Source organism: Dipodomys spectabilis, unplaced genomic scaffold (assembly GCF_019054845.1).
Source record: "Dipodomys spectabilis isolate Male_0828 unplaced genomic scaffold, ASM1905484v1 ptg000003l, whole genome shotgun sequence".
Lineage (NCBI taxonomy): Eukaryota > Metazoa > Chordata > Mammalia > Rodentia > Heteromyidae > Dipodomys > Dipodomys spectabilis.
In genome coordinates this window covers 10627533-10645237 of record NW_024870680.1, presented here as the reverse complement: position 1 = coordinate 10645237, position 17705 = coordinate 10627533, and the positions used below count along the sequence as shown (strand labels likewise).

At 45.7% G+C, this 17705-nt stretch overlaps 1 protein-coding gene across 6 annotated transcripts in view; it reads right to left on the bottom strand.

The window, feature by feature from the left end:
• Tenm4 (teneurin transmembrane protein 4) overlaps positions 1-14569 on the bottom strand; it is a 411966-nt gene extending 397397 nt beyond the window's left edge. For 4 of the 6 annotated variants that reach the window (XM_042690307.1, XM_042690322.1, XM_042690315.1 and 1 more), the window contains exons 1-2: positions 14347-14569; positions 10117-10386 (exon numbers count right to left, since the gene is read on the bottom strand). In XM_042690307.1, the coding sequence (XP_042546241.1) occupies positions 10117-10386; positions 14347-14569 (493 nt within the window). Of the gene's footprint in view, positions 1-10112; positions 10387-14346 lie in introns of all 6 variants that reach the window. The other 2 variants (XM_042690345.1, XM_042690339.1) reach the window with 1 other exon arrangement.
• Positions 14570-17705: the final 3136 nt, after the last annotated feature.

Here is a 17705-nt window from a genome sequence, read left to right as displayed (position 1 = left end):
TAATACTGGTCACAGAACTGGGCCAGGACATATAGCAACATCAGTAGCTGCCACGAACTGGCTCCTAGATCACAGGCAGCTGTAGCAGAAGTGGTGCTCTGGAGAGGAGGCCCTGGGACACCCTTCACCAAGGCAGTTTAAGTCAGACTGAGGTATAGCTGAGCAGGATGGGCTGGAAATACAGCTAAAGGGAAGGCAACATCACAACAAAACAAGACCATGTTAAGTGTCTCACGTGGAAGAGAAGGCAGCAAGGTTAGAAACCAAGATGATAAGCAGCAGGATGGTATTAGGAACAACCCATCACCAAAGCTATGAAGTACAATGAAAGAGTGTGGCGTGGACTAGGGGCTGAAGGCCCGTGTAACTGGGCTGCAGTGAGCTGTGTGCCAGGTGAAGGATCCAGTGTACTTTCCTTCTGCTAGAGTAGAAGGAACCACTATGGTCATAGAACCTGTGGACTGAGGTCATCTTCAATCCTGGGGGGAGCAGGGAAGAGAAGCTTTGGCTAAGATGCAACCCTGGCTGCTTGTAGGCTTGCCCCATTTGAACACTCTTGTTTCCTGGATTGCTGCAGTGGTCCCTACTTTGACCTTTGTTCTCTAGAGTTTACTCTCAACTGAGCATACAGAATGATCCTGGTTAAATCTTGGTTAGACTCTGTCTATCCTCAGTCAGAGCCCTCTGGGGCAAGACTGGTTACAGTCTGCACATACACCCATGTCACCTCTTTGGCCTCTTCCACTACTCCAGGCATTACGGGCTGGGCTCCTTTGCTGTTGTGCAGACAAGGCATGTATTTTCTGCTTAAGACCTTGTACCAGCCCTCCTGTCTGCCAAGACCATTTTTCTTTTGGTAAAGCTTTGCTCAAGTAGCATCTTCTCCTGGAAGTCTTCTCTGGCTACCTCACTTAAAAGAGCAGCTCTCCTCCCTCTGTTTCCAGAATGTGTACCATCTTAAAAAGATCCCATGTGATAGGTTCTTAACTTGTTCAACATCAGTCTTTACAACAAAATGTAATCTCCATAAGAATGGGATACTTTGTTGGTTTGGTCATTGCTGGAACCCCAACACTTAACATGATACCCAGAAGACAGCAGGTACTCATAAAATAAGAGACAGGAAAGACACTTCAAATACCATCCTTACCTAGCACCTCTACCCACCACACATGGTTACACAGCTTCAAGGGACACCCCTTCTATTTGCCCACACAAATGTCCTTTCTTCTCTTTAATCGGTAAAAAGTCCTTCTCACCTCTCAAAGCCCAGGACTGACTCCTCTTCAATGAAACCTCAGCTACTTGCTGGTTGGACTTTCTCTATTATCTGTCTTTTCTTAAGTAGGTCACAGTTTGAAAGTATCCTAGTATGATCCTAGTATGATCAGTCCTGACAAGTTATGGGTTCAGTTTATTTTCTGGATTATTATTATTTTACTTTTATTTTTATTCTGCCAGTCCTGCAGCTTGAACTCAGGGCCTGGACACTGTCCCTGAGCTTGTTTTGCTCAAGGTTAGCACTCTACCACTTGAGCCACAGTGCTACGTCTTATGTGATACTGAGGAATCGAACCCAGGACTTCCTGCTTGCTAGGCAAGCACTCTATTATAAGCCACATTCCCAGCCTATTTTCTGGATTATTTTTTGACACTGACAAATTTATTCTGGATACAACCAGAATGAATCTCTTAGATCTCATATCTTTTATGAATTACTCTAATAAAAACGTTTCTTCCAAACAGTACAAACTGGAGTGTTTAGGAAAGATAATGGATACTGGAGTAGTGACAGATCTGGCCTTCTGTTAGTTTCTTATATGTTATGGAGACCAGAAACCTGACAGATACAACTTCAAGGAGAAAGGGTTTATTTCCAAGGCTTCAGAGGGTTCAGTGCATGGTTGCTTGGTTCCATGTACTTGGCCAGCATATCATGATGGTGAGAGAGTTTGGTAGAGGAGGTTATTCATCTCATAGAATACAGGAAGCAGAGAGGAAAATGGGAAGAGGCCAGGGCAAGATATAGACCCTGGTAACCTGCTTTCTCCAAGTAGGCCCCACCCACCTCCTGCTTCCCAGCACCTTCCACTAATGCATATCACATTATGCCTTAATAAGGAATGAAGGGTAGGTCAGAGCCCTTAGGAGCCAATCACTTCCTAAGTGCCTCATCAGCTAGCAACCAAGACTCCAGTACAGGAATTTACAAGGGGACATTTCATATTCAAATCATAACAGGGCTCAGACCTTTGCTCTGCCACGTACTAGCTGTGTCCCCTCCAATAAATTTCTTAACCTCTCCAAATCTGAAGGCACAGACGTGGAGAAATAAGAACAGGTTAAGAATCAAGGGGCTTATTATCTCTAAGGTCTCTTCTAGCTCACAGATTCTCAGATGGTCTGACTGGACCATGCCCTTCCTGGCCCCCTCTGGCCCTTAGGAGTTTACGTAGACAACGCTGCCCAGTAGGAAACTAATTCCCTAAAAACAGCAGGTGCTTCAACATTCCTCATTCCCAAGCAGAGGAATGTGGGGTTGCTATTCGAGCTATTCGATTCAAGTTCCTGTTCTAGAAGATGGTGTTCCTTTGGACAATAGATTGGGTGGCTGCAGCCCTCCTACCATTTGGAACTTAGTGACTTTCTTACAGATTTTTAAATGAATCTCCTGGGTATGGGTATGGAGCTGGGGAGGGAAGAGGGTAAATAGAGCAACACTAGCAATGGCTCTTATTCTCTGTACTTTGGGGATAGCTGCATCTTCTATGAATTTAGACTTGAAATTAAAAATTTGGCTGTCTAATTAGGTTAACTAATAATTTCCCTTCTGATACCAGGCTGTTTGATGATTTGGGAACAAATATGACTCTAGTCATCGGTTCTCTTCTAAGTGAATTTTTGATTGGCCTCTGGAATAAAAGCACAGTAATTTTTTTTGTTTTGTTTTGTTTTTTGGGTCTGGTCGTGGGGTCTGAACTCTGGGCCTGGGCGCTGTCCCTCAGCTCTTCAGCTCAAGACTAGCGCTCTACCACTTGAGCCACAGCACCACTTCCGGCTTTTTTCTTTTTGCTTATGTGGTGCTGAGAAATCGAACTCAGGGCCTCAGGCATTCAAAGCAAGCACTCTACCACTGAGCCAACTTCCCAGCCCCCAGCACAGTGATTTTTCACAGATTCCTAGACTCTTGGGCCCCTTCATGCCTCCAAACCCTGGCTCAGGCAATTGCCTCTCCTGGGAAGGCCTCTCTCCATCTACCACTTAGTGAGATCCTTCCAAGTGAGCTCCCTAGGCCTGGGTACAAAACAGGAATGGAGTGAAGGATTGGGCCTCTGCACCCTCTGGGCAAAATGGAGGCCCCCTGGCTGTCATCCAGAGCTGAAGTAATTAACATCAACACCTAGCATGAATTCAGGACTAGCTTGATCAGGATGGCAAAGGCTCCAGCAGACATTTCAAGGAAGGGAGATGGTGTGCAGTGTGTTTTATAATTGTGAAAAACTAGAAATCACATGGAACACTTTAACCAGTTTCAAGTGTACAGCTCAGCGGCATCTCTATATTTACATGTTTGTCCTATCACTACCAACACTCATCTCTAGAACCAAACTAGACCTCTGTGATCATCAAACAGTAACTTCCCATTTCATTATCCCTCTCTTAGCCCCTGGTAATCTCAGGCATATGAGTTCTGTTTTGGGTTTGCTGGGTTTTGTTTTTTGGAAATTCTATGGGGTTTGAACTTGTACTTGGCCTTGTACTTGCTAGATAAGTGCTCTATTCCTTGACCCATACCACCCACAGCCCTTCCCCCTTTTTTGTTTAGTTTTTTTTCAGATAGGGTTGTGTGTGTATGTGTGTGTGTGTGTGTGTGTGTTGGAATTACTAGCCCTGACATATTTTTTTTGTTTTTAAATTTTATTTTATTGTAAAGATGCTGTACAGAGGGGTTACAGTTACATGAGTGAAGTAATGAGTACATTTCTTGTCAAACATTGTTACCCCCTCCTTTTTCTCCTATTATCCTTTTCCTCCCCTACCTCCCCACGCCACAAGAAGTTGTCATTTCTAACATAGTGTCTTGAGAGTATCATTGTTGCAATGGGTCATCCTCTGTCCTTGCTTCAGCATTTTGTTATTCCCCTTCCCCTCCCCAAATTAGAAAAATGTATATACAAGACGCAGGGTACCAAAGTCAAATACAGTGACAACAGGGGATATACCATAGGGGGAAGAACATCCAAAAGAAACAAAAATATCACATACTACATTAAAAACAATAACAACAAAGAAAAACCTCTTGTGTCCAGATCTTGGGGTTCATTTCGCTTAATATCTTCTTCTATGATCATATGTAAATAGCTTTTGAGCTTTTATGCTCAACTGATAAGATTATCCTAGGTATATACTAATTATTGCAAATAAGGGAAACCATGGGACCTATTATTTCTTTGGGTCTGGCTTACTTCACTTAATATGATTTTTTCCAAGTCTTTCCATTTCCTAGTGAATGGGGTTGTGTCATTCTTTCTGCTGGAAGCATAGAATTCCATTATATCTATATCTATATCTATCACATTTTCTTGATCCATTCATCTACTGAGGGGCATCTGGGTTATGGCATACTGTTTTGTAAATGAAGGAACTCTGGCTCAAATAGGTACAGGGACTTGTTCAAGATCTCAGAGCTAGGACTGATACAACTAGGATAAGAGGCCAGGTCTCCTTGGTGGGTCCAGAAATGAATGTTCTTTCCAGTCTTGTGACACCTCTGCTATAGTCCAGGGCCACAGCTGGCTGTATCTTCACCTCCTCGGCTATTCATCTAGTTTCTGCCACTAGAACAAAACAACACATGGCATCCTGAGGAACCTCAGCATGGCCATAGCACAAAGTGCAGAATGAAGCAGAAGCAGAATGAATCCATAAGAGAGACATGGTGTCATGCTGACCCTGTGGCTGGGGATGCAGCTCCTCTTCCAGCATCAGCCTCCTAAAAGCCATTTACTGCATGCTGACTGTGTGACTGGCATGCCAGCTTCTTCTCATTGCTCCCGGCCTGCTACCTGCTAACCCTCCTGCCCAGCAGGCTCTCTCTGATGCCCAAGGAGGAAGATTTATGTTTACATTACCCAGTCAATTTTGTATTTATTTTAGATATTAAGCAGTGACATAAAAGCTGCTGACATTAACCTTCAGGGGCAAAAATTGGCTTTAATGGACCCCATAAAAGTTATTATTGATGGCAGCTGCATGCAGCATCCCTGTGACCTCAGCAAAAGCCTCCACCACCGTCAATACTGTTGACAATTACTATTGATGGATGCAAGGTCGTATGTGGAGGCAGGGTCGATGCTCTGGTGGATAGAGGTTGCTGGGGTTTATGCTTTGCATTTCCTATTTATCAATCTGCATCTCTGAGCACCTGGTTGTCCAACATTGCTGGCCTCAACCAAGACCTCCAAACTCTCATTGACTCAAATGGAGGTAAGCAAAGGGCCCAGACTATAGAGGAAGAGAGACCTGAGTTCAAGTCCTAGCTTGGCTGACATAGTGACTTACTGTAATGTCAGTTAAACATTGTGGAGGGTCAGTTTTCCTATCTGGAAAATGGGAATGCCAATGCACTTTAATGGATTAAAGGCCATTGTGTATCTGTAGTCCTGGGCTCTCAGCAGAGGTTCATGACTTCTTGTATTCCTCAACACTGGCCCTACGATGATGTGCTTTGTAGCTAACACAGCCTGTGGAACTGGGCCTTGTTGTGAAAGAGGGATCCAAGTTTTCATCAAAGGAAAAGGAGAAAGAGATACAGGGGGTGGGTAGGATGGGAAAGAGAATCAGATGGAGTAGAGGAAGATGAGGAGGTAAGAAGGGCAGGAAGAAGAAAGGAAGAATGAAAAGAACCAGAATCTCCTTATAGAGGTGTGTGTGAATGCACGCATGCTTTCCCCAGAGCTGGCTTCTAACCTTGATCCTCCTAATCTCTGCCTCACAACTAGCTGGGATTACAGTCTATTTGTAATCCCCCTTGTAATGAGCAACCCTGCCCTGGCATATTGTTTTGAAAATGAAGAAACTGTAGCTAACAGAGGTGAGGTAAACTTGCTCAAGATCTCAGAGCTAGGACTGGTACACCCAAAATATAAGGCCAAGATCTTCTCCATTGTCCAGAAGCCAATTCACCTAGACATGGGGCACCAGGCACATTCTTCATCTCTCTGAGCCTCAGTTTTAGTGAGCAAGAGTGCTGTGAACCTAACCAGCAAATGGTAAGGGGAAACAAAGGAAGAGGCAACAATGCTTGATAAGAAATGCACTCATTACCTTGCCCATGTAATTGTAACCCCTCTGTACAGTATTTTTACAATAAAATACTTATAAAAAAAGGAAAGTGATCAATTCCTGTGGTTGGTGTAATTTAGAATGCCGTATTCCAAAGCCATTACTGTTATTTTCCAGTGGAGGCATGCAGTCACCATGGAGGTGTCAGGTTGGAGTCCAGGTCTGGAAGGATGCAGAGGTCAAGGGTACTTTGTTAGACTCCCTTCCCAGCTCCTTTGCACATTGATCTTCCCGGAGTATAGCTGAATTTTGTGTTCCATGGTCATGTATGGAATGGGCAACCAAAGAGAGATCAATCTACCCTTCCTACTAACCAAGGCTGAGCCTCTTCATGCTCATCTGATATGTTATTATCACCCAGCAGAGGCTTAATTCAGCTCTCGGGAAATACACAATAATGTGGGTGGTGTGTGCCTTATTCTGTCATGACTTTATGGAAAATGATCATTTGTCACCATAGCAAGAAATCTTCAAAATAACAAACAACCCGAACATTTTGCTATGGAGAAAATTCACCAGAATAAATAATGCTAAACCAGTCCAGATTTTAGAGTTATGCAGCCCTGACGTGTAATCCCATCTTGCTAGCTGGGTGACCTCTGCAGCCTCTTTGGGCTGTAGCTATGTTTTTTTTTTCCTCCATGCAATGGAGATAATAAAATTCTGCTTCAAAGTGTTACAGGAAGGGCAAATGTGATCACATCGCCGAAGTGCTTAGCTCTCTTCCTTGGTGCTCATAACCACCAGCAGCTATTAACTCTCAGTGCTGTTATTACTTTCATCTTGTGGACCTTTTTCTTATGTATGCCTGTACTTAGAACAACAGAATCCCAGGTCTAGACGAGAGCCTGCAGTTGTTTGGCTCGGCTATTACTAACTGAATTAGAACACTGGTCCAGCCAGATGCTCTGAGAAGGAAAGGTCTTGTGGTACAAGAGAAGGGGAAAATGCTGTCTTAAGCTGGCAGTTTTATCTGCTAACATATACAGTAGCATCTTAAAGGCTCTGAGAAGTTCTGCTGAAGACAAACTGGTTTAAATGGATTTAATCCAGTATTTTCTCAGGACTTGGACCAAAAAATACTTTCTTATTTTGTTCTATAAAAATTCTCAGAAGATGATAGATGCTGACTTCATTTAAACTATACTTTCTAGGAGAAAACGGAGGGGGACCAAAAGGAAGTAATTCACCCAAATGCCATAACACAACTCACTCTCTCTGTGCTAGGCTTGGTGCCAATTTGGTAAGCTGGCTCAGTGCATGGAGAGGTGGGGAGAGGTGACCCGTTGGCTCAGCCTGGGTCTTGATGGGAGATGGGAGGGAAAGCTTCTCCAGAGGCTGAGAGGTCACTGACCCCATAGACTGACTAGGATGAGAGGAGGTAGCAGGGCCACCACAATGCTACCCAGGATCTGCCTCTTCCCTAGCTCCAGCAATTACACAGGCTACCTGGGAAAAACCTGAGGCAGGGATGGCAGCATAAATATTTGGATGTGTAGTACCAGGTTCTTTAAGGGGTAACCCCACCTGACCCCTAAGCTGATCTGGGACTTTGGTTTTGCAAGTTCACCTGGAGTCTCTCCTTCACTCTGTCCCTGGAATCCCTGGCAGAAATTATTAGGCTCCAGAAATGGGAGCTGGGAGCCAGTAGGGGGCACTGCGGCTCTCCTTCCCGACACCATTCCCATGCCCCTGTTTGGAGAGGGCGGGGGTGGATTCCAGGAGCTCCTGCAGACCCCTATGCTGGGCTTCCTAGGCCTTGGCACCCTCCTTAAGTTGTCCCTGCCAGACCCTGGCAGGGGCTGATGCATACAACATGGGGGATACTCCTAGTGGCTGAGCCCTAGTTAGGACTCAGGTGGAGCTTCTTGGAGATCTGCTTCTAAAACTTCTTTAGCGTGGGAAGAAGCAGTGTGTTAGTTACCTTCATTTTCTCCCACAGTTTCTCTGGGGCTTGGGAGACATGGCTGCAGACATGAAACTGGCCTAAGGGGTCTGAAGCCAGCCCCTCACAAAGTCAGGCAGAAGCTGGGGTGAAACCTCAAGCTTTTACTTTTTACAATTGACTTATTTATTTGTGCTAGTAGGGATTAAATCCAGGACCTTGGAGATGTGGCTAGGCAAGCACCCTACCTTGACCTATGCCCCTAGTCTTAGAATTTATTTTATTTTATTTTATTTTTTTTTTGAGTTCAAAGAAATTTATTTGTGAAACACATAGCCTGATATACATTCACTCCACCACCAGGAGCTTATTGTAAGTAAATAAAAAGGACATAACCATATCTGGGTTTGTGTATAACAGAGAGAAGCAGTACATACTCTGGTTTGACACTCTCTGTGTTAATCTGAGGCTGGTCAACATTGACATGACATGACTGTCAAGCTCTTTCTTGGAGCTCTTTTTCACCTTGCATTTTTATGACACTAGGCTTGTATTTCTAGCTCTATACCCTTCTCTTCCTTGGCTTACCATCATTTTGGGGATCTTTTCAACTTGTTTACTTCTGAACAAGCATGTATTGAAAGTTCACCAAGTGTTTGCTCTTAACCTGTATCTTGCCATTCTGATATGAAACAAGGTAAACACAGCCCCTGTTCCCATAAACTATTATTTTTCCCTCATTAAATCTCCTTAAAAACCATCAACACAATTTTTGTTAATGTCTATATTCTGATCACACTCAATCTGAATCTAATTTAGACTTGTCACCTAATCATCTGTATGATGGGTCAACCATACCCAGATTCCGTAGGTCCAAACTAATATTGCCTTTCTCCTTATGAAACATGTCCATACTTTTATTTTCTTAGAATTTATTTTAAATTTCCTTTTAATGGACAAATAACTGTATATTTGTGGAGTATATTGTGGGATATTTTGATAAATACATCCATCCATTGTGGAAGCATGAAATCAAGACAATTAACATGTCTGTTACCCCATATACTTCATTTGGTGGGGTGGAGGGTGTGGGGACAGAGAGAGCATTTAAATCTCCCCTTTTAGCAATTTTGAAACAAAGCTTGAGCAGCCCTACTCTGAAAAACTGAAATGCTCTGAAATTCCAAACTTTTGAGTATCATGTAGGATTTTCAGATTTTTGGATTAGTGATGGCCAACCAGTAGTTTATATACAAGTATTACCAAACCTGAAAAACTCCCAGTTTTTGCCCCCACACATTTGAAACACTGAATACTCAGTTTGTGCTGATACATGTCATTACTGCAATCGATCCTGAAAATTTATTCCTCCGAACAAACTTTGTATCCTTTGACCAATACCTCCACTCTCCAACAGCTCAAGTTTCAAGTTAGCCTGAAATGACACTTGGATTTTAAGCCATTCTCTGATCAACATAAGACACAGAGTCTGACAAGGTCCTTGGAGATTGCCCTGGACTTCAGAGCACTTTTAGCTAAAGATTCTGCGAGAAGATTCTGGAATAGGTGACCTGGCTTGACAAAATCAGCTGTGGGGGATGGGTTGCCATCATCCTACCCCATTGCTTCCCTCCCCTCTCCCCCAACCATACACATAGGAATCAAGAACACCATAACACAGCCCCTTAGCACTTCCCTAGAGGTCTATGACCACATCTCTAACAGATCACTGATAGGGGGTATCTCATGTGACTGTGCAAAAGTCAGAGCCTTTTGACCACTGAGAGCAAAGTACCTTCCACAATGCCCCAGTGATGGAGCAGCAAGTCAAGATTGTAATTAAAGCCCCAGCCCTGAACCCAACACAGGCCAAGTGGGCCACTCACCGGTCTCCGTGTTCTCGTGCTCCGTGTCAGTGAGTGTGAGGTTGGAGTTGGCCCGGCTAGACAGGCAGGAACTGCGTCCTGACCGTGTGCTTCGGCCCCAAAGGCGCACAGGGTGCTCGGGGGACAGAACTGTGTCAGCCTCCAGGTCTGCATCAGAGCTGGCCCCCATGGAGTAGCCGCAGTGGGGGAGGCCAATGTCTGTCCGGTAGAGGGTCCCATGAGGTGGAGTCACCTCACCCAGTCCAAGCTCACGCAGGGTGAAATTGGTGCCTGGGAGAAGACAGAGTGAAAATGGTCAGTGTGCTGGGAGGAGCACCCTGTCTGGAGCAAAGCCCCCTAGCTCAGGATTCATGGCTGTGTTTTGAATTCATGCTGGTGGTCAGTTCCAGCAATGACTCCTAGTGTCTTTCTACCAGCCAAATTATCTGTGTCATCTTTATTATTTTAAGACAGGTCCTTACTATTTAGCACAGGTTGGCCTCCAACACGTGATCTTCCTTTGGCCTCCTAAATGCAATCCATGCCTGGCTTAGGCTCAAATGTCACTTTCTCTGGGAGATCTTCCTCAAACCCTACCCCTGTGTAGGTGTCAATGCCAATTCTTCCCAGATCCCTCTCAAAGTCCTTGCACAATAGAGTTGTCTTGTTCCTTCTGCTGCAGGTGACAAGGTATGGTACAGTGTCTTGCTTATTCTTAAATCTCTGCATTTGGGGTAAAATTTAATATTCAGCTCAATAAATGCCTGCTAAGTTGTATGGAGAGTCTAGGATTCCTATCTTTCAGGGAGGACTATCAGCAAGCCCAGAAAAGGGCAGAAGCCTGGTTAATGGCCTGGATTGGCCAGGAACCAGAGGTCCTTTTGGAGCTGTTTAGGAGAGCAGAGCACAAACCAAGTGGCGATGTAGATACAGGGCACACAGGCTGCTTCCTCGCAGCAGGTAGAGTGTGATAGAAAATTAGCAGAGATGGGTTCCTAAGAACACGAGAAGGCCCAGAGCTGAGGCTGGGGAAGATGTTAGTGAGAATGCACCCAGGAGTTAGGGTGTGGATGCTTTCATGGGACATACAAGCTCTTTCCTTATCTGTCTGTGTTAATTCCGTGTCTACTAAGGGACAACTTCTCCTATGTGTCTGCTATTCCCAGGCATATCTTGGGTGAAATGGATGAGAGAACAAAGGCTGTAAGATCACCTTCCAATTAAGCAGATGATCTGGGAAGTGAACTCATGTCAGGTGGCATGCGCATTGACACAAACTCAAGCTAGCCCAGGGGCTTTACTGAGCCCTGAGTAGGGTGTGGTGTCTGGCTGTACAGCTCCCAGTTAGGCGGGGGAGATTTAGGGGTGAAAGTAGGGAGATCATGAAGAAGAGCATGGAGGGAGGATGTAACCCAGGAGTGGGAGCTGGGAGTAGAGCAGGGAGAGGTGACATGAGAACTGAACGAGACAGAAGAGGTGGGTCCTCATGATTCATGGGGACAACCTGTGAAGGCAAGGGAAATGGGTCTCCCCAGAAGGCCCGGGGAAGCCAGCACAGATGGCTTCATAACAGCGTCTCCCTCCTAGCCAAGCCTTTGCAACCTGGGGAGGAAGGGTCTCATAAACTGCTATTATGCACACCACACACCTGTGGCAGAGTCAGTGCTCGGTAGAATTTAAGTGAGCACAGAGACAGACTCACCCTGGCAGGCCCTTGGAGCCTCCATGAGAGGAAGCAGAAGGGGAGGAAAGACTGAATGGGACATGGCTGTCTAGAGAGCTAGCAGGAGCTATGGCTCAAGTCTGCTGCAGTCACCTTCGACTTGTCATGAAACATTTCTTTTCTGGTAAGTAAGCATTTAGTTGGTGTGCAAGTTCCCAGATTCTTCTAGCACCTCCAGCGTCCCCCCAGCCTCTGTGCTGGCAGCTCTGTACCCTTCCCTTACCACTTCCCTGCCTCCAAGTTCCCCAAGATGCAGTTTCTAAATAATAAGGTCAAAATGGGCCTTCAGGCCAGTGAGCTGAGACTCAGCCCCTCTCCTGGGTGGTTTGAAATTCTTTCACCGCATGTGAGAAGACCTCATGATCTCTTGGCTTTAGACCTTTTGGCTTCTTCCCTGGGCATGGGTTGACAGCCCACCTCACTCAGCCTCTGGCTGTGCAGTTCTGGGCTGGTGATCACCTGAGCTTCAGTGTTGGTTTGTTTATGGTACTTTGGTTTGAACTCACAGTCTTGCACTTGCTGGGCAGATACTCTTACCACTTGAGTTATACCTCTGGACCTTTAGTGCTTTAGTTATTTTTTAGAGAAGCTCCCCCACCCACACACACCTTGCCGGCATTGGATCTTGAGCCTCTTAGATATATACCTCTTGATGAGCTGGGATTACAGGCATAAACCACCAGGCTTGGCCTGTTCTTGTCTCTAAAAGGGGGTAATAACCTATGCCTTGTGGCCTTCAAAGGGTTTTTGGATCCAGGATGGCAATTTATAAGCCACTCTGCACATGACTGTATGTGAATGCTTATTTGTTCTTTACAAAGACCAGAAAGAACTTGGGGTTGGAGGTATAGATTAAAGGTAGAATGCTTGCCTAATAAGCTCCAGGTTCTGAGTTCAAACTCCAGTACTATTATCATTATCAACAACTACAAACCCAGGATGGGCTCCTATTCTGAGCCTCATGTGCTCATATAGGTTATATCTGGCCTAGGAGAGCTTTGTCAAATATAGACAGGACAGAGCTAGGGGAATGCTTTGAGTAATTTTCTCTTTTCCCATCACCAAGACTTAGAGGTGACAATGACTAGTGGGTAGCATTTATGAAACATCTGCTTCGTGCCAGGCACCGATGTCAGGTGCATTATTTACAGTCCTCACTCATCCTCATGCTCACTCTACTATTAGCTACTATTATCCCTTTGCACAGGTAAAAAGGCTGAGAGTCATAACAATGGCAGAGCCAGGATTCAAATCCAGATCTGTCTGATGCCAGGACTTGAGCTCTTAATCAAAGCTTGGGAAGAGCTGGAGAGCCCTCATTTTTCAAGCCAGAGAGGCAGCTAATGGGACAGCTTTCATGTGGATCCAAATCTGTGGGAGGAAATAGAAATGAGGTCATGGGTGGTGTGTGTGTGTGTGTGTGTGTGTGTGTGTCCTGCTCTTTCCCCTCTGTGATCTTAAGCAAATAATTTAGCCTGGGGTAATTGTAAAAAACAAATAGCATGATCAAAATGTTGCCTGTGGAAGGGGAAAGAGCAGGCAGACTCAGGGCTGGCTTTCATACATTCTGAGGGCCAGTCACTTGCCAGGCCTGGAAGAGGGCTTGCTTAGGCTCTGCAGGCAGAAAGATAGAAATATCTGAGGCCCCAGTAGGGCTGGGCCATGAGTGAAGGGTATGGACAGACAAGGGACACACAAAAATGTCTAGGAAGAAAAGGAGCTGGGAAGCTACCCCCAAGTGCCAGGATCAGGGCCTCAATGTCAGGACAATACAGATACAGTGCAGGGCAGAGGTGGCTGAAAGGTGCAGAACTGGGTATAAAGTCATTGTGGTAATGGCCAGAACTGGACAGTGACAGAGGATGGAGAAGAGGGGTATATTGTTTGTTTTCTGCTTATAGGTAAGCGCTCCACCACTTGAGGAGTTATCTCCAGCCTTTTTGTTTGCATTTTGTTTTTGAGACCAGGCTTTGCTGGGATTAGCTGGGATGTATACCCATGCATCACCATGGCCGGCAAGAAGGATTCATTTGAATGGTATTCTAGGACAGCTCTAAGTTTTTGGTGATGACTGTATATAGAAGGCAAAAGACAGACAGTCAAGGTGTTGAGATTATGTTCTGAATTACGTTTCAAGGTCAAATCATCTCAGAAACATCTTCCTCTCAAGGTCTCAGAGTTTGACACACACACCAAAAGTGCTAAGAATACGCTTGTTGAATGACGAAACACCCAAAGGAAGAACCAACACTTAGCTCTACTTAGCAACTTAAAAAAGTCATCTCATGTCATCTTCAAGATGGAGGCAACAGAGAGACTCCTACCCACCAACCTGACTCTAAGAGGGTGCCACAATCGAGTCCTCCCCTCCACTCTCCCCCTTCCCTTCTCCCAGACTCTGCCAAGCCACGGAAGCAGAAAGCAGCAACAATATGAGGATGAACCACAGGCCAAGCTTTTCCCAGACCAAAGTCCCCCAGTGGCCCCCCACTTTGGCTGGCCCCGTGCGCCCTGCGCGCGCCCCTCACCTCCACGGCAGAACTCCTCGGCCTCCTGCGGCACCATGTCCTTGACGCGGCCTCCGTAGGCCAGGCGGGCGTCCTGGTCGTAGGCCTTCAGGGTCTCGCTGGAGCTATAGGACTTCTGCGGGCCTTTGCCCTCCTCACTGTCGGCCGACGAGCTGGTGTAGCGGCGCTCGGCGTCGCGGCGCCGGGTCAGCGAGCGGTAAGGCTTCCGGTCCTTTACATCCATCTCCTCCAGCCCCGGGTCCTCTGCACCCCACCGTGTCTGAGCCTCACTCAGGGCCAGGGGGTCTGGAACGGTGGGAAGCAAGGATTAGGGGGTGGGCTCCAGCCTTTGGGGAGGGGGAGTGCGAAGACAACGCTGAGGCGTGGGCCTGGAGCGCCCTGCCTGCCATGGATGTGATGAGGAAGAATCCTGCTCCACCACCACCACCACCACCACCACCACTACCACCACCACCACGACGCAGGCCCCTGCGAGTCGGGCTCTGTCTGCTCCTTAGCAGTCTGGGTACCCGGGAGCACTGGATGCTAATTGTCTAGACAGGAGCTGAACCTGTGTGGTTCCCAGCGTATCCCCGCCTGGATAGGGGCTGACTTAGAACTCCAATGTGTGAGAGAAAGCCAGCCTCCCCACACCTCACCCACCATAGGTGGCTTGCTCATACCTACAATCCTAGCTTCTGCAGGAAGGGCTGACAGGAGGATTGTAATTCAAAGCCAGCCCAAGCAGGAAAGCCCATGAGATTTATGTTTCCAATTCACCACCAAAAAGCCAGAAGTGGAGCTGTGTGGTTCAGGCTGCAGAACATCAGCCTTGAGTGGAAAAAGCTAAGGGACAGCACCCAGGCCCTGAGTTCAAGCCTCAGGACTGGCATGCACATGCTCACACGTGAGCGCACACGTGTGTGTGTGCACACACGCACACATGGAATTTGTGAAGTAAATATGCAGGCAGGAGGGGAATCACTTTGCATAAATGATCTCAAAAACTACTCACATGACTCCAGACGTTACAATGGTCACCATCCTCTTTTGGATTCAAAGCACAAGTAACCAACTCATACCACCACCAGACTGTTGTATGAACCTTTGCTGCTCATCTGCCTCCACTCACTAGGAGAACTTCCAGACTATACTTACTGGTGGCTTCTCACCCATGAGCCACAGACCTGAACCTAGGGCGGGTGCACAATAGTCACCTAGTAAACACTTCTTGAATCAGGCAGCTCACCAACCTCCATCTGACAGACAGAATTTGAAACCTTGCCAAGGTTATCTAGGTAACAAAGAAACAGCCAGAACTGGCTGAGTTTTTCCTGTTCTGTCTCCCAGAGACTCTAACTTGCTCTTAGTGCATACAAGAATCCTTCCAGCAAGATACAGATTGACCCATTATAACAATGAGATGTAACAACAAGACACTATGTTGAAAAACAAACTTTACAATTTAGGGGGGGGAGTATAGTTGTGGAGGTGGGAGGAAAGGGATGCTAGGGGAAAAACGAGGAGGCAACAATACTTGATACTCATTACCTTGCTCAGGGAACAGTAACCCCTCTGTACAGTATTTTTACAATCAAAAAGTATTAAAAGAAAAAGAAGAAAGAATCCTTCCAGCTAGTCACCTCCAGACCTACCTTCCTCTGTCCCTGCAAGAAAGCCTGTCCCCCTGCCCTGTGAAACTGGGGTATAATGGGTCTTACTGTCCCAAAACTTACACTGCAGTAGCTGCTTCTCTTGTCCCTTTTGCCCTATAAGGACACCTGGGATCTTCATTCTCCTTCCAGGTGTTTTTAAAAATTTTTTTTAATTGTAAAAATACTGTACAGAGGGGTTACAGTTACATGAGCAAGATAATGAGTACATTTCCTATCAAGCATTGTTACCTCCTCCTTTGTTTTTCCCCTACCATCCCTGCCCTCCCCACCTCCACAACTACACTCCCCCCTCCCCTCTAAATTGTAAAGTTCGTTTTTCAACATAGTGTCTTGTACATCTCATTGTTGCAATGGGCCAATCTACTTTTAGCTCCAGGCTAGCACAACATCCTAAGGGCCAGGAGGAAATCCAGTAACATCCTTCAAAAGATACACAGTGCTCTTATTTTTCTTGAAACCTACAACTTTCTCAGTGTTGGCCTTGCATTGTCAGTTTTCAAACAATGAGGATGCTCAAAGCATTCCCTTGTCTGGTTGTCCTGTTACAGACACAGCAGAGCACTAGCTCTATGAGGACCACGGAGCACCTGGGGTCTCACACCTGTGGGGCATCTGACATTAGAAGTGGAGCTCTCGGCTGACAGCTAGGCTGCAGTGTAAAAGCGTGGGGTAGGGAGGCAAATTTTTAAGACAGGCTGGAAATCTGGATGGAAACATAAAATATATGCTTTCTAAACCTTATCTCTTCCTTTTTAAAATTAATCTTTTTTTTTTTAAAAATGAGAATATTTGAATTTGAACTCAGGGCCTCACATTTACTAAGCAGCAGGAACCCTAACACTAAGCTGAATCTCCAGCTCAAATGTTATATATGTTTTTCTTTTTAACTGAAAAATAATTTTGCAGGCCAAACCAAACATACTGATGGGTTAGGTTTGATCTGAAGACTAGCAGTTCTGCCTGTAATCATCTAAGGCAGCCCCTTGGCTCTCTTCCCTCCTAAAAGCTCAAAGGCAGAATATTCTCCAGGTTAGGTCTTAGCTCACAGCTCCAAAAACTCTTTGTAAAAACGTTCTGTAGAAGCCAGATATGGTGGCATACACCTGTAATGCCATTTCCTTGGAAGGTTGAGGTAGCAAGAGACACTATCTGTAAAATCAAAAGGACTTAGGGACTAGGGGAATGAATCAAGTGGTAGAATACCTACCTAGTAAGCACAAAGGCCTGAATTTAAAAATCCCAGGTATTTACTAGGCCCACTAAAATGGTCCCTATATCATAACCAGGAAAGTGCATCACTTTACAAGGGAATGGTCTGGATTAGCACTCCATGTCTGCAATTGCTCATGTAACCCAAGTGTCTACTGCAAAGCTTCATAGTTCTGCAAATGCTACAGCGTGCAAACACTTCGAATCTTATTAGTGCTACCTAAAGGCCTTAAAGATAGAAGACAATTCTCCATCCTCCCTAGGATCAGTGGAGCACCAATGGCTCTATGCTACAATCTCCTGCCCAGCTTGTACAAGTTAGTGGCACAGATGGCATTGTAGACTATGGCTGTGCCTAGTTAAGATGGATAAGCATGGTTTCCTTTTTAATATCTCTGGAAATTAGGCAAGAAGTTTGACTTGGAATATATAACAATCAAATTGTAAGACAGGGCCCTGGGCTCTGCCATCTTGATACTCAGCCTCCTCCACTGG